Source organism: Sciurus carolinensis, chromosome 13 (assembly GCF_902686445.1).
Source record: "Sciurus carolinensis chromosome 13, mSciCar1.2, whole genome shotgun sequence".
NCBI classification, from domain to species: domain Eukaryota; kingdom Metazoa; phylum Chordata; class Mammalia; order Rodentia; family Sciuridae; genus Sciurus; species Sciurus carolinensis.
Genome location: NC_062225.1, coordinates 58803243 through 58829527, shown reverse-complemented (window position 1 = coordinate 58829527; position 26285 = coordinate 58803243). Strand labels below are relative to the sequence as shown.

The 26285-nt window shown below is 35.8% G+C and overlaps 1 protein-coding gene across 2 annotated transcripts in view; it reads right to left on the bottom strand.

Annotated features, from left to right (window-relative positions):
• The window catches only part of Thada (THADA armadillo repeat containing), a 325608-nt gene that overhangs the window by 260946 nt on the left and 38377 nt on the right, over positions 1-26285 (bottom strand). For both annotated transcript variants that reach the window (XM_047521875.1, XM_047521876.1), the window contains exons 18-22: positions 25602-25737; positions 25186-25322; positions 22353-22511; positions 20486-20643; positions 11960-12069 (exon numbers count right to left, since the gene is read on the bottom strand). In XM_047521875.1, coding sequence (XP_047377831.1) covers positions 11960-12069; positions 20486-20643; positions 22353-22511; positions 25186-25322; positions 25602-25737 — 700 coding nt within the window. The remainder of the gene's footprint in view (positions 1-11959; positions 12070-20485; positions 20644-22352; positions 22512-25185; positions 25323-25601; positions 25738-26285) is intronic.

The window sequence follows — 26285 nt, the reverse complement described above, 5'->3', positions numbered from 1 at the left end:
TTCATTCTTTCATTTTTAAAAAAAAAAAAAAATCTATGAAGCACCTAGTAGCTGTGTTGCACTATGCTATGCCCTAGAAATACAGCAGTAGAATAAAAATTCCAAGCAACATATAAATCAGAGAGCATTTTCATGTGGCTTTGGGATGTATTATCAGAATAGATTACTTTTAAGAAATTATCTTCCTAATCTTGTTTTATTTAGCTTGTCCTTAAGATTTCAATCCTTGAACATCTACCATCAGGGTGGGGTTAAAAAATGGTTCTAAATGAACTCAGTGATATGGAAGGAAAGCTACCCAGAGAATTAGAGTATCTTACAGAAAATCTTCTTGGTGGATTACCCACTTGTGACTGGCATGAAATGAACTGTGTCTCATTCATTTTGGAGGTACTCCAACGCCCTGGGGAACTGGGAAATGCATTTCTGTTAATAAACTGCCCTCTTTTATTGACTGAGTGATTCATGGTAGCCTAAAGGAATTATCTCACCTGCAAACATAAAGCAACTAATTTCACATCTAAATGTGAAGTACATTTAAAGCTAATATATGAAGCAAAATTCCCAGAAATGTACCAAGTCCCAATTGCTAGGAAATTAATCATGCGTAACCTTATCTGAGTAAAGGCAAAGGTTCTGCTTATACCTTTGCTTACCAAATAATTTGCTTACCATGCTGTCATCACTAAGGGCCTTTAATATAAAAAGGAAGGAAATCTTTTCTCTTCCCCACAAATATAAGGTTTTACTCTGTCAGGTTTAAGAACAACTCTGAGTGAAAGTTCATTCAAATAAGCTACTGTGTCAAGAAAAATAAATATCAACAAAAACAGCAATTTATTTGCTGATTATTAATAAATGTTTACCTTACGAAGATTCCTTATTTTTTTCTCCTTATTTTTCATTTACCAACCATTTAAAGAATTCTGAATTATTCCAAGAAAATTTTGGGAGACAGAACCAGAATTTGTCCCTATCCTTGATATGTAAATGATAAGTATTTACTCAAACAACATCATCAGTCATAAACTGAATTAAAACAATAATTTCAACAATAACAAACCCTAAGACTGGCTATTCAGAGGAGCACTCAGATTCCTAAAACGTTTCACAACACATTCAGAGTAAATGATACACAGACAATCAAGGGGAGGATATACGGTAAAGATCTAAGAGTTATTGTCTTCCCCATAGATAAAATCATAAGAAACTGAAAAACATGTATCTATTTATACATTTTAAAAAAGAGTCTTTCAGGGAAAGTAAATGGGAAAATAATCTGATATCAGAATCACCTCCAAACCATATCATATTAATGTTGTCATATAGAATTTTAGTTTTCTCAATCATTTTGCCAATCCAAGATAAAAGCTAAGCCAAGCTTTTATCAACCGGTAACATTAAGAAAATGCAGATTGTTCACTTTGAACTGTGGAGAGGGGCCCTCCTATACCCTAACACTTGGAGCAGTACACCCTTTAGATTTAGAAGAGAAAAATGATCTTTGATGTAAAAAGAAGTCTTTGCTTTCATGTGCTACTTGCTTTAAATAGTCTATGCACTAGTCTAAAACCAACTACTAGCTCTGGGGACATATAGCTGAGTGGTAGAGCACTTGCGTGGTATGCACAGGCCCTGGGTTCAATCCCCAGCACCACACACACACACATACACACACACACACAAATCTACCAGTGATACCAAAGCAAATGATCTCAGGTTCAAGAACAGGTAGGGAAAGAGTCAGGAGGAAGACATGAACCGCTTAGAAAGGAATAGTGCTAATTTTATCTTCATTTATTTTATACATTCATAAAGTTTCTCATTCTCCAATCCAATCCCTTCCCATTCATTACAGGCAACTCTGTAACACACATACATATTTCCTTTTTTCATAATCTCAAAGGTACTTATGAGAATTCACATTATTAATATTTGTACAATTCCCAAGATACCTTTTTTTAATTTTCCACCCACGTGGAATATTTAAAAAAGAAAGAAAATCCAGGGAGCATAAAATCCAAACTCCTCACAGTGGCTCGTGAAGTCCTACCCATTTGGATGACCTCATTCTACTTCATTTGATCCCATTCTGTTCTTTAATACACAAAGGACTTTTGCCTAGCTGCTCCCATTATTTGGAAAGTTCTTCCCCAGAAAGTTGCTACTTCTTGTTACTCAGAAGAGTACTTCAGTCCAAGAAGAAAGGCTTTTCCTTGCCACCAGCCTTTATCACATCAAAATACATACTGCTATCTGATAGTCTGTGACTTCTATGTGTCCTTTAAAATAAAAACACACTCTTCTGTTCATTTCTATATTCCCAGCACCTAGAATGGAGCCTGGCAGCCAATAGAGAACTCAAGAAATATTTGTTGAATAATAAATGAATGGCCTATAACTGACCGACTGCACTGAGTACGCCATTCTAATGAGCCAGGCTGACAAGTGAAGAGGACACATTAGAAAAGAAAGCATAAGTACATGTTTGTCAGTGACGGAGTCAGTTCCTTAGTTTCCTAAATATAAACACATGCAGCAAATCTCTACATCCCAAAAGCACAGCATTCTCATCAAGATAAAATTTTCTACTGATATCTCCAAGTAGCCTATCAAAATGAACTCCAAATGATATTCTTTTTCTATTTTTCCATAATTCAAGAACAAAACCATGAATGTTCATGAATGTTCAAAGCCAAGTATAGTTCAGGTTCATGAAAAGTGTTATTTAACCGATGTGTGTACACTTGTTAACATGGGGTAAAAAATATGCTGCAAATGATCAATGGTTCAAGTTTTAGCAATAGATAAAACATTTAATCAAAGTTTATAACTTTTTCCTGTCTTAAAGTTCTTTAGGAGACCTCTTTCCAGGCCCACAGTTTCAACTATTTCTTGTTTGGCTTTCAAATACATACTCCAGCCAGAGTGACCAACTCTCTGTTTGCCTGGGACTGAGGGCTTTCCCAGACGCTCTGCTTCTAGTACGAAAAAATTGGGGGAGTCTCAGGTCCCCTCTCTCCGGCTCTGACTCCTCTTCCAACCTCCTAAGCAGTCTTTCCAATTGTCTACCCTCCTCCTAGGCAGCGCCCCAACATCAAATGATGTGTCGAAAGCACTATTCTGCCTCCCCTCAAGCACTTTTTCTTATCTTGCTTTATGGTTTACAGCATGAATTACTTTTCCCATCACCTGGGATAGCTCAACAAGTGGACCTTTAAGTCTATAATTTCTGCCTAATACATTCTCTAATTCACTTATCTAATTCCCAAGATTAAAATGCTAGGCTGGAAGTTCCTCTAAGAACAAGGTCTACATTTTTTGGTTTTTTTGGTGGTTTTTTTTGTTTTTTTTTTTTGTTTTTTGAGATGGGGGCGATTTACCAGAAATTGAACTCAGGGGCACCTATTAAGCTACATTCCCAGCCCTATTTTGGATTTTATTTAGAGACAGGGTCTCACTGAGATGCTCAGCGCCCTGCTTTTGCTGAGTCTGTCAGTAAACTTGTGACCCTCCTGCCTTAGCCTCCTGAGCCTCTGGGATTACAGGCGTGCACCACCACACCTGGCTAGAACAAGGTCTATGTTTTACCAGTACTCTTACCCTGTAAAGTGCCTCGCTGGCACAATCCCTTATATAAAGCAGGTGATTCATAAACTTCTGTTAAATTGCTAATCTCTAAGAAAATTCCAGAAAAATATTATGGATTTGAGTGCTGGTTCTGTCACCTATTTGTGGCTATGAACGAATCACTTCATTTCTCAGTGTTTAAAAATGAAAATAAAATCACTGTAGAAATGCTTTAAAATTCCAATGAGATGTGAGTCCCTGGACTACTGTTACAAACAGAAGGCAATGGCCCTAAAATATACAAGTTCCCAAAGCTCCTGATGGGAATGTCCCAAACCATCTTTATCATGGCCCCAAGTAAGCCTTTGTCCCTAAATTTAGACCCTAGTAAATGTCTCCAGGTTCACAGTAACTGACCTTCCACATCACACTCAATGGTCAAAAGAAGCTGATCTAACGTGACATTTGGCATACAATAGATGTTCAAGAAATCTTCTCTTAAATGGTTAGTAAGGCCTAACTAGCACTGGTGCAGCTGCTGCACATTAGCTGTGCTTCCTGGTAGGCACAAAATTGAAAAACCGGAATTTAAGGTTTCTTGATGGCAACAAGTAACTACCTTTAAGAATGAAGTACTCTAGCCAGGTGTGGTGGTGCAGGCCTATAATCCCAGCCACTTTGAAGGCTGAGGTAGGAAAATCACAAGTTCAAAGCTAGCCTTAGCAATTCTGCAAGGCCCTAAGCACTTGAGTGAGACCTTGTCTCAAAATTAAAAAAAATAAAAAATAAAAAAGGTCTGGAGATGCAGCTCAGTAGTTAAGTGCCTCTGGGTTCAATCCCTGGTACAAAAAAAATAAAACAGAATGCTATACCACTCATCTAGAGTTGAGGCCAGTCAATGAACCTTCTGTGTACTCCCCAGCAAGGAAAGATTACTTTATAAGGAAGTGACTGCAAAGCTCTAGAGTTGCTAGTGTTTATGATAATGAAGGAACTGAGAGGTAAAAAGGGGGCCAGGCAAGGAGCCCAGGAACAATGCAAAAAACCCTCCTTGTTTGTTTTGGTTCTTCATCACACACCCAGGAGTCAGTAAGGAAAAGGAAAGGTTCCTTAGTAAAGAAGCAGCCCTTGGTCCCTTTCCAGCTGCATGCAGTCATCAACCACAGATCCGGGGAATTCCAAAATCCTGCTTTTGTTAGTGACCGCCTGCCTCTTTGCTAAAAGGAGACATCCTCTCTGTCTGAAGGTTCTTCTGTTTTACTTGACTATCCTTTCAGATTAATACAAAACGCTTTGTATTTTGCCACTGAGAAAATGGTGAGTTTCTTCCCGGTACTCTAAGTTTATCATTAACAACTCACTAATACCATGTGTTTTGCACATTAATACTATTGTACAAAATACTTCTATGAGATCAGTTTACCAGTTCTAAAGGAAACTTACTAAAATGTATCCAGCTTACCACAATCTTACACACCCCAAATCCCCAGACTTTCCCACTCAGAAACTAGAAAGCAGCACTGTGCAATGAGCAGAACGCCCAAAGAAAGCTTAGGCAGCTAACTCGCTTCTTTTGTGGAAAGCTGATACAGAATCCCAGGGAAGGTAAATGGTTCTGTTTGTTAACAAGCTGATACATGAACTCACTCAAATTCACAGCTTCTAATTCTTTCGTGCAGGTGGGGGACAATCAGAACCACTAATTTTCTTCATCAAAATCAAGAAGGGGTCAGAAATAGAGAGGGGAAAAAATGCTGACAGGAACGAGATGGGGAGTTTTGCTGTTTTCCTATGCCAACTGCTATGATCTGAGTCCCTGCAGAAACACACGGGGTAGGAGCCAGTGCTCAGGCCTTTGAGTTGTCTTGAGCAGATCACTGAAGCAAATTATTCTTCTATAAACAGATTAGTCCAACTTCTATCCAGAGAGCTATCTCACTCGTAGTGGATAAGTATTCTAAGATAAGCATAAAACCCGCAGACCAAAATCAAATTACATGTGCTGTATACTCCCCAAATTGGTCATTAGATTATTCTATGCCAATAAATCAGATTCCCTGACTACAAAGTAGCTTTCTGATGGCTTCATCCACCCACCTGGGTAGTAACACAGCTATTTTTTGATACTTCCAATTAGTTAAATCACTTGTTAACTGTCAATTGAGAAATGTTTTCGTTATTTCCTTAAACTATTTTGGTTTGGTTATTTTTCCTAATTTAGAAATTTTTCCAATCTCCAATTATTTCATAAGCTAAATTCTCTACTCCATTCATTCTTTGGTCAAGTACTGTGTTTATTATTTCAAGGTTCATGTTTATTATTTCAATTAAACTAAACACTGACAGATGTGTGCAGGAAGGCTGCGTGTGTACAGCATGTTTTAAAAAGGGAACAGAACCCTGAAGTATGGAGAAACTTTAAGCCTGAAAACTGATTTGTCCAAATGAGACCCAGTGAGAAAGCTACATCTTCAGCAGGGCCATCTTAGCCTCCTCACCATAGCCACACTGCCAAGGTCTACTGCAGGCTAAAAACCTCAGGGGCAACTCCGAATCCTCAGCTACAGACACAGGCAATAGTACCAACAACCAAATCTAAACTGGATTAGCAACCAGAGGGCCATTAACAGTGGGCGGAAGATGAACATACAGATAATTGTTCTCTTAATACTTAATATAATTTCCCTGAGATCAAGGATAAAAAAATTAAAAGCTCTAAGACTTTACTAAAAAAGCTAGGATAGAGGTTATTCACTGAGAATAGGTCCCTCTGCTTTGGTCTAAATGACACAGTATTTTTGAGGACTTTGAAAACCAGTGTACGAGTTTCCAGAAAGAAAATAATATTTGACTCCACTATAGGAACAAATTAAAAAATAAAAATTAAAGAGTCACTGACAAATCATAAACCAAATACACAATGATTTAGATGGTAAACTTTAAGACATTTTGCTTTTCCCCAGATCATTTTAACCCACTACAAAATTGAGAAATCAGCAGAACTTTTTTCTATGAAGAATTCATGTGGCTCCCCAAGGTGGCTCATAACTTAATTATCCTTTATTTATTAATATTTTGAATAAAATTCACAGAGCATCCAGGGCAAAATAAGCATTATTTTGGACACTTGTAGCTCAGTAGTAGAGGGCTTGCCTAGCACATGTGAGCCACTGGGTTTGATCCTCAGTACCACATAAAAACAGATAAAATAGAAGTATTATGTCCATCTACAACTAAAAATATTTTTTAAATGTCAATAAATTTTAAACAAGATTGTATATTCTTTCATTCAGAGTTGAATGACTTTCCCTCCAAAATCTCATATACTAACATTCAACATTTATTTCTTAGTCAGTTGCATTTTCCTTAAAGACATAGTCTTTCATCCTCCAGAAAGGTAAAAGAAATTGGTTTTTTTACTATTATATTTCAATTTGTCATAAAAGGTTTTCTGTTGAATTTGAATTATAAGCTATGATTAACGAAGTTTAAATACATATTTAAATTATTTCCACCTACCATAATTGTTGATTTCCATGACTCAGCAGCAGTCTTTTATGACAAAAACTGCTCAGTGTCAGCATTCATTTTTTAAAAGCTGGTAATGTGAAAAAGGTTGCATTGCAACCATGTTGGAAACCCTACCAATATTGTAATAAGCAGAGTAATTCAAATACACAAAGAATAAGATGTAGCCAAGTAGTCATAAACATCTCTTCTAGATTTAGAATTATAGTCCATTTGTTCACTTATAATTAAGTTTTTCATTTACGGTTGGATAAATGAAAACTAGATTCTGCAACTTAACACTAGTGTAGGATTCTGTTGATTTCAATTGAAAGAATAACTTCAAATACTAAGGTCATATACAGTAAATAAACAATTATGAATTTTATCAGAACTTCAATTTAGAGTTATGACTTTAATTAGTTAACCATTAACCAATCAAATTATGCATGACAGGTAATTGTGCTTTTTAAAGAAAGTATGATTTTTTTTCAAATTCTACATAGAAAGCACTACATAAGAAAATCAGATTATAAAAATTAAACATATTGTTTATGTGTACTGTGTGTACAAATGTTGCTTCAAAAAATTTCCCAGAAAAATAGTGCCTCTCACTATGTATCCTTAGATGATTGTTTAACAGTGAAATTGGTTTCCATTTGAAGACATTTCGAAAAACCTTATTAAAAACCAGGTTAAATGGTATAGCTCATGTTTAACACTTTGGTATGTATCCATTAATCTCTTTAAGAGCTTCCTTCCTTGACACAGCTGTAGTTCAAGAGCTGGCCAGCAGTTAGCCTGCATTTCTGTGGGTTTTCATGAACACCCAGATTTCTTTTTAGCAAATTTAAAAAATGTTGTATGCCTAAACAAATTTTTCATAACTTAAGAGCTTATAAAAAGATTTCAAAAGGAGTCCAAAAGAAAATTTTCTTTTAAACATAAAAACCGAACAAAAGAGAGTCACACACACTGTAAAGATGTTCTATGTAAAACATTCTGTTTAGCAGAACTGAAATGTCTCCAAAAGGAGAAAGAAGCATTTGGTTTGGAAGCAACAGCCAAGAATTCATAACGGGTTGGTTAAAAGCCAACAGTGACAGCCATGAAGGAGATCTTTGAAGCAGATTAGGGGCCTTCCATGTATCTGGAATGCCTTCAACTGTACTGACGCAGTAGTTCAGGAGCCTCTGTCCCTGGTCCTCTCTTCTTTTCTCATTTATGCTCTCCCCTAATGACTTCAATCTTACTAACTACAATGCTTATGGAAACCAACTCACAAATCTACATCTCTGTTTTTGATACATCACCTAAACTAATTCCTTATTTCCAACTGGTTACTTCAATATTTCCATCAGGATATGCCATCGTTACCTCACACTTGATATATACAAAACAAACATTCATCTTTATCAAACCAATTACCTCTCTCCTTGAGAACAAAGTCAAATTTTCCCTAGCTGTGGTAATATCAATCCCATTTTTCTAGTCACTAGAAACTGAAACCAAAGGAGCAATCACTCCCTGGATCACTCTCTAGTGACCCCCATCACTCACATTCAAATGGTTCATGTGGCAGATTCAATTTTCAAAGATGGCCATCACAGGATCTCTCTCATCCATACATCCTTCTACAATATGATCTTGCCACTTTGCCATCAGAAGGTGAAGTGAATCCAGCATCATCTAGAGACTTACTTATAATCAAAAGAATGTGACTGAAGCAATGCTGTGAGAATTCCCAGGCTAGGTCAGAAAAGATCAGAGCGCTTCTGCCTGTTTCTCTTGGATTGTTCCCTCTGGGGAAAGCCTGCTGCCACGTAAGAATTCAGCAACCTCAAGACTGCCATGCTGAGTGAGAGGTCACACACAATCCCCAACCAGGCTCACTCTTCTAGCTGTCCCCATCAAGTACCAGAAATGTGATCACAGCTGATTTAGATCCCTTCCACCAGTTTATCTGACAGTTCAATGCTACCAACTGAACTCAGTAAATATCCTGGGAAGAAGAATCGCCCAGTTGAGCGCTGCCCTAATTCCTGGCACACAAACTCATTAAATGTAATAAAATGTGTCCACAGCTTTTCTTTTAATCATTCCATTCGTTAAATGTGCTGTCATTACTACATGAGGTTATATGTTAACTGAAATGTCACACCTTTGTCTCTGTCCCCACAGTCGTCATCATAAAGGAAGCCCCAATCACCTCGGTTCCAGATCATTTTAACTGAATCCAGGCTCTCCTCACTGTAATCCATAATCACAGTCCATGTAACCGAACACTTCCAACCAAAAACGACTTTAATACACCAGCCCTACAACCAACAAACCTCACAGAATCTCACATTTGTAGGAAGTTCCATAATTCTACAATACAAAAGTTTTCATAAAATCTATTTTATGTGCTCCATACAACCAAAGCCAGAGAGATCGTTCGGGAGGGCAAATATTCTTTTCCTTATTTTAGAGATGAAGAGATCAGAAGTTAAGGAGGTTAACTTTTGTACAATTTCACTACCAATTAATGGAATGGGTATACCTAGAACTAAGAGTTCAAGGCACAGGCCATAATTATTCCTCTCTTCTATGACACTACCATCTATCTCATAAAAAAACAATTGATTACAGCCACATCAGTGTTCATAGCTGCTCAGTTCACAATAGCCAGATTGTGGAACCAACCTAGATGTCCTTCAATTGATGAATGGATAAAGAAACTGTGGTATATATATATATAATGGAATATTACTCAGCCTTAAAGAATGATAAAATTATGATATTTGCAGGCAAATGGATGAAATTGGAGAATATCATGCTAAGTGAGATAAGCCAATCTCAAAAAACCAAAGGACGAATGATATTGCCATTAAGTGGATGATGACACATAATGGGGGGTGGGAGGGGTTAGTGTTAGGGTTAGAGTTAGGGTTAGGGAGGGGGGCAAGAATGGAGGAAGGAAAGACTGTATAGAGGGAAAATAGGGGTGGGAGGGGTGGGGGAGAAGGGAAAAATAACAGAATGAATCAAACAACATTACCCTATGTAAATTTATGATTACACAAATGGTATGCCTTTATGCCATGTACAAACAGAGAAACAACATGTATCCCATTTGTTTACAATAAAAAAAGAACTTACAAAACTATGACTACATTTTAAAAGAATAAAAATACATGTTGTAGCTTCTTATTCAAAAATTATTGCTTCTTATTAAAAAACAATGTTATATGATAAAAAAAAAAAAAAAAAAAAAAACAATTGATGTCTTTCCCCATCCCTATTACAGCAAATTTACTTTCAATGTTGAAGAGAATTTGGCCTCAATCTATCTGGCTAATATCTAACCCTACCACCATCAACGGCAGCAGCACTACAGGAAGACTGGCCTATTTAGTCACCTAAGAATAAGCTATGCTGATTCTAGCCTCTGAACAAATACAGTGTTTCCCTCTTTCTTCTCCTATGTACTTAAACCTTACCCATGGAGAATCCCAAATTCTATCTCCTGTGAAGACCTACCAGCCTACCCTTGTGGCTACCTCTCTCTGCCATTACTACAGAATTTCAATTTCATACAAAATTTGGCAGTTTCATCTGGTTCAAGTGTGTTGGTCTAACGTTCCAGGCTGGTGTGCAAGTAGCACACACCCAGACCCACAGAGATGCTGGGTGCCTACATCCAATGTCTGTTCTAACCAGTCAGTGCCCATGGCACACAATTTATTAAACATTGTGAACTTCATTCATCCCTGCTTATTCCCCAAACTAAACCATAAGTTCTTAACAGAAACCATGTCTTATAAATAAGTAGCATATTCTCCAAAATAAACACAATACCAAGCACACAGTTAATATTCCATATGTATTGGTTAACTGATTTAAAGGAATGGAAAATGTTGCATTGTGAGAAAAAATATTCATAGGTCATGTCTACACTGGAAACAAAAATTTTAAAAGATAACAAAATATTTTCAAGATCAGCAGTTTAATGTCAGGGACATTTTTAAAGTATCATTCAAAGATATTCTGTACAGCCCATAACTGCCAAGATGTTTTATAAATGTTTTTACCACAAGTGTGAAAAAAAAGTTTCAAAAATATTCAAGGAGTAGATGTCTTAACAGCCCAAAATAAAATGTTTGCTGAAGCTACAAGGCTGGCAGAACTCTGCTTCATTTCAAAAAGTTTCCAGGCAAAAGAAATGTTTTCCTGGAAAATACTACCTTTTATTTAGAGAACACTTGCCATGAACACTTAGTCATTAAGTAATTTAAGGTTTCCTCACAAGCTCTTTGGAGGAAATCTATTATATGAATGAATGAAACTACCAGCACCTATAATGTCAAAAGAATACACATTTGGCTAAATATATGAAATATATCTCAGTATTTTTCTAGGTAAGGGAAAAAAATCTTTTATCCTTTTGCTCTACCTAATGTTATTTTTTAAATTTTCCATAAAACAAAATTAGGAAGAAAAAGACAAAATCCTTAAGTGTTTTTCTCTGTCTGTAATACACACAAATCCAAAAAACTCCAGGGTTTAGTTTATTCCAAATGCCAAGTAATTTTCAAACAGACAAAACATTCATTTTGTTCAATGAAAAGAAATAGTAATTTCAAAGCTATTTTTAGCAAAATCTTTTGAGTTGACTTCAAATCACCTTTCATTGAGAGAGCAACTAGGTTTGGACATTTCACTCAATCATCTGCAGTAAATCTCACAATGAAACCTAAGAAAACCATTCCGTCCAAGAGTTTTGGAGCCAACCAAGTCTTTATTCTTTTCAACATCAAAAGACAAAACTAAATTATACTCCAAGCACATGGTTTGTACGTTTAGTCTTTTAAAAACCTACACAAAAGGATATTTGTTTTACCTGTTTAGTATTTCAGTTAGTTTCACAAAACCAGTATAAGCCAATTCAAATGCGCCTCTGTGCCTGGACTGTAAAAGGTGTTGTTTAAAGTAATCTCCTATTTCTTTTACCTTTAAAAAAATAAAAAATAAATATTCAATTTATGCTTACATTTAGATGTATATAAGCAATGTAATGTAGAACCTACCTTTAGATGTCCATCCATTTAACACTTAATGTGACAGGAGCTGTTTTAAGCATTTATTATTATTATGTCAATTAATCTTCAGAATAATTCCATGAAATGAGTACAATTATTATCTCTACTCCACAATGGGGAAACTGAAGTTCAGAGAGGGTAAGTAACTCACCCAAGGTCACGTGGAAAGTAAGTAATGGAGACAGGACACACAACCAGGCAGTCTAGCTCCAGGGTCAGTCATCTTTAAGTGCCACACTAGAACTGCCTCCCTATGCCAGATTCACAAACTTCACTGTGTCATTTGACACCAATATAAAATCACACAAAACAACAACACACACATAGGTCTGGATGAAATAATCATGCTTTCTCATAAAAGTTTCTCTCCTTTCTTATTGTAATAAAATATTCGTAATAAAACTCACCATTTTAACTAGTTTGTTAATTAAATTAATTAGTTACAATTCAGTGGCATTAAGTACATTTAAACTGTTATAACTGTTGTAACCAAACCTTCAACTTCATTCAACTATAGAATTTTTTCATCTTCCCAAACTGAAACTATATACCCACTAAACAATAACTCCCAATCATTGCCTTTTAGTGATATGCTGTCAATGGCAATGCAAGGTTTAGTACAAAGGATATCCTGAAAAATCAACAGTTATCATCTTGACTCAGAATCATAGGATATTCCAGAATGTCAGCCAATTCTTTCCAACACAATCTTTCTCCATGCAAGATCAGAGAAACTTTAAAAATGATGATTTAAAGAAAACAACTCACAATTAGTTGTGATTGTGGCTTTGATTCTCATGATGTTAAATTGGTTAGTCTGGGCTTTATACTGTTACTTGGTGGCTATAGGCTTCAGAATATTCTGGTTTTGTATAAAACTCAGAACTAAAGCTGTAATCAACTATCTCTTGATCCACATCTCCACAGATTCCAATATAGTGAAAAGGCAAGTCATCCCAGGATATTTTAGATGTGCTTACCCTGAAACAGCCTTCATCTCAGCAGAGTGACTGAATTAGTGTTCTGCATGTATTATATACATGATAGGAAGTACAAGGAGTAAGCAAGTGACCACCTGCAAGCATCTCATTCTCCTCATCTATATTCCAGGGATTGTAACAGTACTTACCTCATAAGTCATTCTGTTAAAATGAATAAACCAGCAAGTTCAGAACTAGCTCATAACCTATAATGCAATTTGGTTCGACATGAGCTGACTGGGGTTCTAAACAGAGGGAAAATATCTATACTCATAGTATATCTGATTATGAAGACCTAACAAGTGATGACTATAGAGAAAGAAGAATCAGAAATGAGGCCAACAAAAACCCAGAAAAGCAGTAGAAAATGGATTTTTAAAGATTCTGACACTTTCATATTCCAAAGATTAACATGTCATGTTCTTCAGTTAAAGTTTTCCTATAAATATCTAATGATTCACCTCATATCTTGATGTTACTCCTTTACTATTTTTTAAAGGTCACATATTATACGTGGCTACAAGCCACAAAACAGGTCTTATTTCATCTTCAAAACAGTAATTGCAGAGTGTATTTTGAACAAAATTATCAAGACTTAAATCTAAATTCAGTCCTCAAAATAGATCTGAAGAGTAATACCTAATCCTACAAAATGGGGACCAGAAGAAATACCAATTAGCTAAACTCATCATATCCATCATTTCTATTATTAGAGAAATAAAAGGTTTTTATGGTGTTTCAAATCAGAGAAAATTAAAACAGGAAATCATAGAGATAGTAGCTTTCTTTCTTAGTTAAATCTGTTTTCCAAAATGCCACAGACATTAATACATACTTCAGGAAAACAAAATGTCATTAGAAGAGTGCTTCTTTATGGACTTAGTAATGGTTTGCAGTCTCCTCCTTAAGCAGAGATTCCACTTTCATTGCTTCCTTTATCCTAACTTCCTCCAAAGGGACCTAAACCAAAAGGCATATAATAAAGACCTCAGCAGGGTGACCAGTGGGTGGTCTTCTCAAGGGTGAACCTCTACAGTAGGTAATCCTGGTCTCAGAAATCAGAATGACATTCTAAGGACAAAAGTGAGATGGAAATAGTCTTTTCCTATTTTCTTTTGCTCCTCATCTCCCAATAAATCCATACAGATTAAAGAGCCTTATTATGAATTTTTTTGCTTTTGTAGGATATATAAAATTACTGTTAATCAGACCACAAGTACTTCTTTGGCACCTGCAAAATGCTTTAGCAGTTTAATGACTAGGGTAGATAGAGAAGATAAAACAAATGTCTGTCCTCAGTGGGCTTCCAGTTCAGGCTGGCAAAGAAAAGTCAATATGCTGAGTGGTACCCAGTTCCAAGAAATCAAAGATCCTTCTGCACTAGAATTAGAAAAGACTTCATGCCCAGACCTTGAACAGGATTCATACACTTGGGTGGCCCAAAATGGAAAGGTGTAATGGGCATGAGAAGAGGCTGGGAGGCTAGAAAGAATGAATACACATTTACTAAGCACCTGTGAGATAAAAAGACCATTCAGGTCTTTTTATCTGAATGGATGCAACATAACAGGCTAAGGTTAGCAGACCTGAATGAAAGACCTACAGGTTTCATGCTACGAAACAGTGGAAGATGGGGAAGCAAGGTGGAGATGAACCCAACTACTAGGATGCAGGAACAAGCAATGTGGTTTATGAGCAGACATAAAAGGGCCCTCCTGACACCTCCCAGCAGATACTCGGACTGGGGAACAAGTTCTATTCAAACCACTTAAAAAATTATTAATAATGTACCCAGATGGATGAGGGTTTTATGTCAAGAAAACGGTCTAAAAATCAAAAAAATAAAAAGGGAAAACTATAACTGACTTAACCAAAATTAAGGAAAAAATTCCAAGTGAATTTTCTTCCTACTCCTATGGTACCTTCATGGTGCAGGGCTAAATTTGACAAGAATTGCCTGGGACAGTATGAGAACTGAGCTGCATTGCAAAGTGCTTGCTGTTAATAGGTGACCTTGAATGGAGGAATTTGACAGGAATTTGTCCTAATTTTTTTTTTTTTTCAAAAAAATCTTATTTACTTAATATGTGGAAGTGCTTTTACTACTTCTTTGACTTCAAATTACTTATATGATATCTTGTTAAAAAATGTTTTTAGGAAAGCAATAACATTCTAAATCTATAAAAAAGCAATAATATAAGAAAAAATTTAAATTAATTTTTAATTTTTAAATTAAAAAGTTATCTGAAAACTCCAACTCAACTGTCTCTCATTAGGTGCCACTGAGTTCCTATTTAAAGTTCATAAAAGCCTCTACAGGCGCATGCCTGTAATCCCAGTCACCTGGGAGGCTAAAACAGGAGGGTCTCAAGTTTGAGACCAGCATCAGTAACTTAGCAAGACCTTGTCTCAAAATAAAAATAAAAAAGCGTTGGGTATGTAGTTCAGTGGTAGAGCACCCCTGGATTTAAAAAAAATAGTCCATAAGTGGCTTTCTGAATGATGAGTTTACAAAATATTTTTATATAAATAACATACATCTCAGGATTTTAAAAAGAGAATTAAGGTAAAAATGCAAAACAAATGGCAACGATTTTGGGTTTTAAAATTAAATTCAAGTGACTTTCTTTCAATTTAGCATATCCTGCTTCTAACTTTTTATAAACTTACTTCTGTGGGCAAATTAATATGCTTTCTGTATTTATAGCACGTAAATTCCCATTGGGGAAGACAGCTACATTCTATGTTTCTAGACATCTATAATTCACTACCAGATAAATAAGGGAACCCAAATGCTCATCTAGAATATAAAACCAACAAAAGTCAAATGCAAATACACTTTTTAAAATGTACCTTTTACCTACACAATAAATATAGTTGATAAATCAAGAGTAATACCACTAATAAACATATACCTAAGAGGATTTAAGTACAGATGGGACATTTCTATCAAGGGCATATACAGTGGTTAAGAGTTGAGACTTTGAAGCCAACGGGGTGGTGTTCAGGACCTTGACTCAACTACCTTATCATCACAAGCTAATTAAACAGAACAGTTCCCTCACCGGTGAAAGGGGGATAAAACTAAAACTTACTTCACAGGATTATTGTGAGAAATAAACGAGATTATACATATAAGTGTCAAGCAGAGTACCTGGCATAGTAGCAATCAAGAAATGTCCATCTGGAGTTTTTCTTTATATTTTAAACTGTAGGACTCAATTCAAGACAAAATCAACTCTTACAACTTTGAGAATGTCAACAGTTAAGAGTTTCTAATTCCACCTTGGTTAAATGAGATGTTTTACAAAAGTTTATATTCCCATAAGATAATTAATGTTTTCAACTGTACATTCTCTACTATAGTGATTTCTTTAACACTTGGAATTTCTTCAAAGCCCAAACTTTGTTTTCCTAGATAACAACAACAAAGGCCATAGTCTTCTGGAGTTCAGACATCATCTTACCAGAATGTTCATTCTTTGCTTTCTAGCAAATTCTTAATCTTGAGCCATTTTAACCATTGCTCTTTAGTCCGAATATTTTAAATGAATTTGTCTTAGGTCCCTTATTATCCTTCTAAGTTCTCTGAGGTCAGAGAACCACATACTATTTTTTATGTCCCCACAATACCCATGTAGTAAGGTAGTCAATAAACAGGTGACTAAAAGATGTGGTTTCATGCTCAACTTCACTTCAAAACTTAAAAATGATAACTTCCAGCTGGGGGAAGTGCCGCATGCCTATAATCCCAGTAACCCAGGAGGCTGAGGCAGGAAGATCGCAAGTTTGAGGCCTCAGCAACTTTGCAAAGGCCCTATGCAACTTAGTGAGACCCTGTCTCAAAGTTTAAAAAATTAAAATAAATAGGGCTGGGGTATAGTTCAGTGGTTAAGCTCCTCTGGGTTCAATCTCCAAAAAAACCCAGTAACTTCCACTCAGCACAATTCAAATTCTAAAAATAATCCTGGGCAAAATAAAGTACGAAAGGCAATTACTTTAACACTTATGAATGCTAATAAACATATATTTCATTTGTAGTCCATTATAGACAATCTAAAACTGTAATGAAAAACACAGAAGGAATATATCAACCCAGTTAGCCCCATGCATTATACAAGTCACAATCAAATCTGAAGTAGAAGTTCTGCTAATAGTTGGCAATTATTTTTATTCATATGATTTCTGTGCCAACAATCACTAGTGGAGGGAAGCACATATGAAAAATCTGCACAGAAGCTTCTTTTCAGGAATATTAGGAAAAAATATGTAAACGTGTTGATACTCCAGGTAGAGGAAGTTGTTTTAAAAAATCAGTAAGCAAGGGGTATCAGATATTCCATGGAAAGAGGACCAAGAAAATGTATCAAGCAAAAGTCTGTATCAGCAAAACAGCTAGAAACCTAGACATGCATCAACTATCCAGGAAGCTGTGCGATAAGGCTGTGTGCACGGCTCACTCGGGAAGGGTCTCCATTTACATCCCTCAAAGCTGGTTTTATCTCTGCTTCTTGTAGAGGGACATTATGAAAGAACCTTTCATTACATGATTACAGTGCAGGAGGAAAGTCAGACATGCCACTGAATGAACACATTTTCCTCTTGGAACAGCGGGTGAGAGCATACTACTTCACAAGAAGTGATCTACGGAAAGGATCATTTGCTAAAAAGTTCAGTAGTGAATTCTTACTGCCTTGTCACTTACAAAAATTTGTTTGAGTATTAGAAATAGGAAAAATTCAACTTAAAGAAAAACTAAATGAGCAGTTCAGAACAAAGGCAGCACTGTGCCATGTAACATGGCTGGCAAGGAGAAGAATCAGGTTCCTCTCCCAGAGCTGCCACAAACCAGCTTTGTGATCTTGAGCGAACCAGGTAATATCCAGGGGTTTCAGCTTCCTCCTGTCCAAGGGAGCTGGAGAATATCATCTCTGTGACCCTTTCAGCTCTAATAGTTTGTGAACACAACACTGAAAACTCAGAATTATAAACAAGTCTCAGTTCTTCTCTTCACACAGCAACAAAAGCCCTCAAACTGTAATCTTACTTCTTGTCAGCCTATTATAAACTGTACTCACATATGTGGAACTTAAGTGGCCACCCCCTTTAACAAAGGGCCATAAAATCAGGACAGGCTTAAGAGAACTGGGTTACAAAAGAAATCTCCCTTGTCTTCTATACTCAAGCCATGGAATTTCAAATTATAACAGAATTATATTACTTTTTCAAGAGTGAAGGGCAAGTGGAGGGAATAATCTATCTGAGTTTCAGTATGTTAGGCTATATGGAACAGTGTCTTCCATTCATTGATAGAAAAGCAGCTCACAGTTGTTATTGCTGGAAATATGAAACCCAGGTTTCACATTCTCCACCATAACGAGGGTGGAATTCTGCCTGCAAGTCACGTCGCTGCCGCAGTGTGTCCAGGTCTGTTGCAGTCACATTCATCTAAGGTACTGACTCTTAAACTGGTAGTTTTGCAACTACGCACAGCAGATGGTAGCTGCAACAGGGCAACCAAGCCCTTGGCAAGGTATATATACCTAAGGTGTGGCCAGCCATTCCAATGTAAATTACATTCTTCTCCATCATTTATATTTGTAAATCTTAAAGGTATTAAGGACATGAGAGTATTTTTAAAGAAGGAAAATGTTTTGTTTAAAAGCAGTAATGTAACTTCTTGATGACTTTGGATTTTCATGGACTAAATACTTCTAAACTAAGACATTTCTTTAAAGTCAGCAAGATCAAAAATAAAGTTTTCCATAGAGAGAAGGATTTCAATACTAGAACACAGGTATCATGTAGACTTTTGATTCCTCATTAAGCCATTAGTTTCTTCTCACAACTATATAAGGTTATCATAGAAGATTACGCTGGAAAAATGACTGCAGTGTATTAGAATGAAAACTAAGGTTTTACAAAAAAAAATAGAATCCTATTTTTATTCAAGCAACTAGCCATTGAAAGTATTTTTTGGTTTTTAAGAGCCTATCTTTTTGTTATTGTTAGTTTTGGGTTTTTTACAAACATTTCTTTTATCTTAATTTCAAATTTTAACATAGTTATCCCACATAAATTCATTTACATTGCATAAAACTTGAGGTGCATTAGAAAAGGTGCCAAGGCAAAATAATTTTCTTAGGAAGTTCTCAGGTCTTTTTCAGTTATAGTAGAAGAAAAATATGTTTCCCTTAATTTATTTTTAAATACTCTCCGACAATGCAAAAAACTAGATGTTTTAACTTGTCCTTGGAAAGAGAAGTTGAGAAATCAAGGCACATGTTTACTTCATAGCTAGATGGTGAACATCAGTGAAGTAATCATTAATCATAACTGATTCCTAAGCAAAGATGTTGGCATTGGCACTACAGCTAGTCACCAGCAATGACTCCAAGTAACTCTAGGACACTAACGCCTATTTGATTTGGAAGAGAATAAGGAACAAAATGCTGCCCACAGTGTACTGTTCGCCTTTGCCTCTCTCCTTCCTGGGGCCTTGCAACATCACAAGCCAGCTGTTAACCAGATGCAAGCCCATGAGCCACAGAGTGTGAGAATAAAAATATTAGCATTATTTCCATGGAATGAGTCACATGATGATTATAGAAATAATCAGCATTAGCATACTACAATATTTGTTTTGTTCTTGAATGTTGTAACACCCTAGGGAAAAAATTATCTTTATTTGAAAAAGGTTAAAAATGAAAGTATGTGTTATATATCTTTGCTGGAAAACTGTGGGAAATGGATTTGTTGAAACCATATGGAAAGGAAGAGGGAATCAATTAAAAACAGAAATCTAATAAATCTAAAATATTTCCAAATGAAATGCTTGTGGTAAACTAATTTCTTGTAAACACTGCACTCAAGCCCTTGAACAGTCCCAGATGGTGAACTAACTTTGTGGTCTTAAAATAAAAGTCAGCCAAAAAAACCAAAGTGACTACAACTTTATTATTGAAGTAGAGGGAAACATAAGATCCATAATCAACCAATATGTTACTTTGTATTCCTCTGCAAAATTTAAGAGACTTGTGGAGTTTTACTAGACAATTTCAGCTAAAATTTAAGTTTATGTACGTTAAATGAAGAAAGAGAAATTAAAATAATAATACTGCAGTAAAAAGTGAGGTTAAAACTACACTTATATAAAAACATTTCTAAAATGCCATAGTTTTGAAATGTACTACAGGTCTAACATCCTAAGCTATCATGAACTATTTTCTAGTTGACAGCTGTAAAATTTGATTCAAGAAAAAAATCAAAACTTTTTTTTAAGTTGGATTATAAATACAAGTTTATGATTTATGTCTTGACCAAAAATGCTACCTGCTGGAGCCTTACCTGCTCCTCTGTTAACAATACATCAGAAGATTCTGGCATAGACCGCATAGGTAGAAGCTGGCACAGTGTGCCTAAAAGTAAAGCAACTTCCTTCATACTTCTCCAACAACACACCAGCACCATCTGAGCAGTTACATCACATGTTTTTTCTTCTTTACCTTAAGGAAAAAAAAAACCTATTGCAACACTAGAGACTCGATTACTCACACTCCAGGTTTCTTAGAATGAGCTTATTCATAATTTCCCCAAGAATAATCCATTTAAACAAACCAATTTGTCATTATGTTCTATTTATTCAGGAGAAAAAGAACTAATATTTGTTGAGCATGTACTAGGAGGAGAAATCATGCTGAGTAATTTTTAATTTGTTGTTTTCAAAATACATTTTTAAAAAACAGTGATTTCTTCAAAATTTAAGTCTAACTTTTGGAAATTAATGAAACCAACTCTCTTTGCCTCTTTGTCATCCTTAAGGTGTTATGTGAATAAATGTAATGAATATACTTCTAATTTATTTTGGCAAACATGGCTGTTACATCAGTTAAAAAGTAGAAAAGAACTTTTTTTAAAATCAAAGGGAAAAGCTGGGTGCAGTGGCGCACACCTGTCATCCCAGCAATTTAGGAGGCTGAGACAAGAGGCTCACAAGTTCAAAGCCACCCTCATAGCAAGACAATGTCTCAAACAAAAATAAAAATGCTTAGGGTTATAGCACAGTGGTAGAGCACTCCTGGGTTCAATAACTCCAGTACTAAAGAAAAAAAAAATTAAAGGAAAATACAAATCTCTTTCAAGATATATTTAAAACCCATGGTCAATAAGCTACAATTACCCTAATTTGCTCTCTTATTCTAGCTTAGGAGTGTTTTAGGACTGACATTTTAAAAAATCCAAAACAAACTATTAAATTAAAATGGCAAATTAAAAAAATAATATTTATACTATAATCCCATGCTTTTTAAAGAAGTCCACTAAACTGAAATGATAAATGTACATAAATAAATTATATGTATGTTAAATAAAAGGTATAAAAGGACATATAATAAACAGGGAAGTGGGACAGGAGGAAGTAAAAGTCAACTTTGTTTTTAATTTATATTTATCTCTATGTTTGAAACTATTACAATAAGCACACGTTATTTTTTATAATTTTAAAAATATAAGTGCAAAGAGAATTTTTTTGTAAAACAATATCGCCATCTAGTGGAGAATGCAGAATGCATAATAAATCACCAAGAAATTGCTGCTTCTGATGACTTCACAGTATTACAGAAAATTCAATAGTACCAACTAATGATAAAAACAAGCTGAAGGGACTGAAATTCTGGAGGCCTAGTACAACAAAGCACCTCCAATTTTGATGAGTAATAAAGTTTATTTCCATTAAAAGGCTGCTCCACTTTAAGAACTTCCACAGCAGACACCAGTGAACCACAGTGCAGGGAGAGGATGGTCGGGGCCCCACTCAGACCCACCGAGATCACTGCTTGTTCAGCACCTGGGCCATCAAGGCAGATTTTAGCTCTCAAAGGCATTCTGCTGTAGCACCTTGTATGTTGAACTGGGACACATTACTTTCTGGTAAAAGTCTTATAAATCCATTCCTAAAACCAAACCATTTCCAAAACCAAATAAAAAAAAAAAAAAGAAATCACTTTCTAGAAATGTTCTGCACATATTTGTAGCCTCTCACTTATTATATAAAAAGGACATTCTGTATATTTTACTGTTACTTAATCACCTGGGGCTGGGGCTAAAACTAAATGGTACAGCTATTGCCAGCATGCATGAGGACCTGGATTCAATTCCCCAGTACCACAAAAAAAAAAAAAAAAAAAAATTACAATATCAACTCTACATATGTTACCTTTGATTTCTGCAGAAGTATCAATATTTGACACACTGATATTCAAGTCCTCCAAATCAAAACTATTACATTCTTTCAATATTTTGGCTTGGTTGAAATAATCATTAGTATCTCGTGGCTGAATCTCTTTGAGAATCACCTGTAAGCGGTTTGCTGACTCTGCAAGAAAAGAGATGCAAGGACATGAAACTCCAGTTGCACACCACATGCAATTCCCTTGGGGTACCTGACCTCAAAGTCCTGTAATTTTCAACGTTTGATAATAACTTCTATTACTAGAGACTCACAGAGTGGGTAATGTAAAAATTATTTGTATAGGGTCTTCATGATATTTAAGTGAACTTTTTTTTTTTTTGGCAGCATTGGGGATTGAACCTTAGGCATGCTAGGCAAGTGCTCTACCACTGAGCCACAGCCCTAGTCCTTTAAGAGTACTTTTAAAACATGGCAATTGGGTTGAAGATATGACAAAAAAAAAGAACAACTGTAATCATTCACAGAACAAAGGCTGCCATCTCATTTACATTGCTTTTGTGTCGGTTTAAGAATCTCAAGCATGATGCTTAATCATGTGAAAGAAGACCAATAAACTTCAATTAATTTTAAGAAGTTGTTTCCCTATCCACAGTATAAGCTATCAAGGTTTAAAAATATAAATGTTAAAAAAATTTTTTAAATCAACAACCAAACAGTCTTTCAAAATATAAGGATATCATGAAGTCTCCATATTTGGTTTGAAATGCATCATACAATATACTGCTTTCTCAGTGTGGTTTAAATTTCCTTTTTCCTCACTGAGCACCCACTAGATTAGGAGTAAGCTCCATGAATGCAGCATTTTGTTCACTGCCGAGTACTAGTGCCTGGAACAGGAAATGGTTCATGGCCAGGGTTCAGTAACATGGGCTGAAAGAATAAATGGATGGCTAGGTAGTAAGGAGTTAGCCAAGCTCTGACTTTTTAAAAATACCAACAGGTAATCATGTAGAATCAATGAACAAATCAAAGAGCAGGTATTAGCCATACATCTATTATTTATATTTTAGGTACTGTGGGAAGTATAAAGACTCAAATTGCTATCATGATGATTCAACCAATGTGTTAAGCTCATTTGTTGCTTCCCTGAAATTTTGCCCAAAACAAATTTCAACAGCCATGAAAAAGTAACACTAGTCCAAAATATACCATATAAAGACCAAGAAAAAAGAAGAAAGATCCAAATAAAATTTCACAAATCCTATTCATTCATTCTATGGCTCTCAGGGGAGGCTTTTTTCAAGAAATTCAGAATGCATGACAGATAACATGGGGAAGAAGCAGGAAAAATGATGCCAATAAAAAGAAAAAAGAATTAAGGAAACGTGTGTGGGCCAAAGACAGTTTCCTGAGATATTTTAAAACTCTCTACACAGAGAATTTTAGCACACGCTACAGGCTCTTCCTATAATAGGTAATTGAAAAATTCAAGACCTCTGATCCAGAATTATCTGGTACTTGCCTAATCCAAATATCAGCTATAAGACTACATGTTTTTAGTTCCATGTACCAAGAAAGAAAGCCAAAGCATTAACCTAAATAAATGTGTCCTAGCATCATGAACCAATATTACTCAACTTATTTTTAGTAAAAAACAAAAGCTAACATTTTCTATGTAAAATACACTGCTCCAGGTCACTTAATTATGAGCCTAAGGCATTTCATTGTATGGACAGTTGTGTACTCATAATATACTCAAATTCTTCTTAATAAAAAACTCTCATCTGCACTACAAAATGCATTCACAAACTTTATTTCAACCTGAAATACAAATTTACTTCATTTCTTCCTGTGTTTAAAGGTATACTTTATGTTGTGCACATCTTTAATAGCCAGTCTATTTGGACTTGTTATGGTGCCCACGTATGCCAGTAGGACGTCCCAGACACTAACTTAGCTCCTGTCCTTTCAGTAATTGTTCATTCATTTATTTATTCATTAGCAATAAATATTTATTGTTTATCTTCTTCTACCAGCACTAGGCTAAGCACATGAGAGAAAAATCAGACAGAATACCTGTTAAATTACAGTTCCCTGAGGGAAAGTTCCAAGGGCAGAGGAGAGCAGGAAGAGATAGGTTGGAGAGGAAGCAGAAGCCAAACCATCTAGCACCTGATCTGAAGTCATGGAAGTATGCTAATCAAGGGGAGGGGTAGAGTAGGATGGGGCACAAAGTTTAAGATTATGTATAACATGATTAATTATTTGATTAGAAAAAAGCATACTGGACACAACAAGAAGCAAATGTAAGGAGATAAGAGTATATGAGAGGACATCAGCTGGGAAGCGCCTGGAGTGGCCTGAGCAAAAGAGGTTAAATGCCTGCAGGAGTAAGAAGACGAAGATAAAAAGGAAAGAGGCTCAAGAAATATTTAAGGGTAATACTGGCTATGAGGAGCAAGGGAGGGACACCAAGCAGTCCTGGCCTACGGACTTGCAATAAAGAACCCGTGGTAGGAACACTCGCCAAGGGGCAGATAAGTTCAGAAGGAAAAAGGCAAATGAAAGTTCATAGTACTACAAACCCAATTTGCCCCGGAAAAAAAGAAACTTGCTCAACACCTGGTTTGGGGATGAGGGGGGCTATTTTTTTAATAGTTCAAAATATTTTCAACAGACATACCATAAAAATAATAATTTTTAATAATAAATAACAATAAAATATACCATAAAAAATAATAATTTCTTGTTTTCTCAACTTAGCTTTTATATCTCTTCAAAGAAATGATTACCAAAGAAGAGAGACAGATAATATAACAACCAAACAACAGCACGGTAGCTGTCTTTGTCTGCTGACCTGAATCAGTGTCCATGGGGATGAGGCCCTCAGGCGAGGAGCTCTGAATGACCGGAGACACCACGGCAGAGAGCCTGTAGGACATGGACAGAAGTTTCTCCACCAAAGGTCTCCACTCACTCACCAACTGCAGGCTGCTGCAACAAGGACATTAGGGACACTTATACTAAAAGCAAAAATCACATTTTAATAATGGAAATTAACACATGAAAGGAATTTAAAGAATGTGTTTCAAAATTGTGTAATACATGAAAGATCTGAAACACAAAGTGTATACAGGTAGATTTAAAAGTCTAATTTTCTATTGTCCTTAAGGCAACAGATTACATCCGATTCCCAAGACACAATCCAGTAAGAGGTGAAAGCTCAGGCCTAAGTGTATTTCTGAGAGGAGAGGCAGCTGTGGATGTTCTTACTTTAGTGGTAACTTCTGCAGAGCTCCTGTTATACAGTGGACTCGCCCATACATAGGAAAGGATGCTGCTGCCTGAAGCAAAGAATTTTCAGCCTGAGAGATCTCCTCCTCAAGATTTTCCATCAAGCATTTGATAACTAGAAAAAGCAAAGTGAAAACAATGCCTGTTTTAAAACACATTTATAAAAATCTGTGGACTACAAAACAATTCCCATGAAAACACTCAACTCAATTGAACTTTATACTTGAACCAGATAGAGATTTTTCAAGGTTATCTGGCCCACTGCCTATTTCTAGTTAAAGATACTAATTAAAGAACTAAATGTCTTCCTTTAACCACGTGGGTTCATTATGCATTCAATCTGAACCTCCTCTAGCTAGGGTATCAAAGCCCAGGCCCCTGTGGCATGTGCTAGTTGGTCAATAGATGCCTTTTAGTAATACCTTTGTTGACATATATTTTACACACCATACAATGTATGCATTTAAAGTCAATGGTTTTGGTATAATCAGAGATACAGGCATATGTCACAATTTGACAACATTTTCTTTGTTCACCCAAAGACCTTTACCCCATTGTAGTTTCTTCCTCTCTACACCTCTACCCTACCTCTGCCCTCAGCAATCAATAATCTACTTTTTCCCTATAGATTTTGCTATTCTGGACATACCACATAAATGGAAT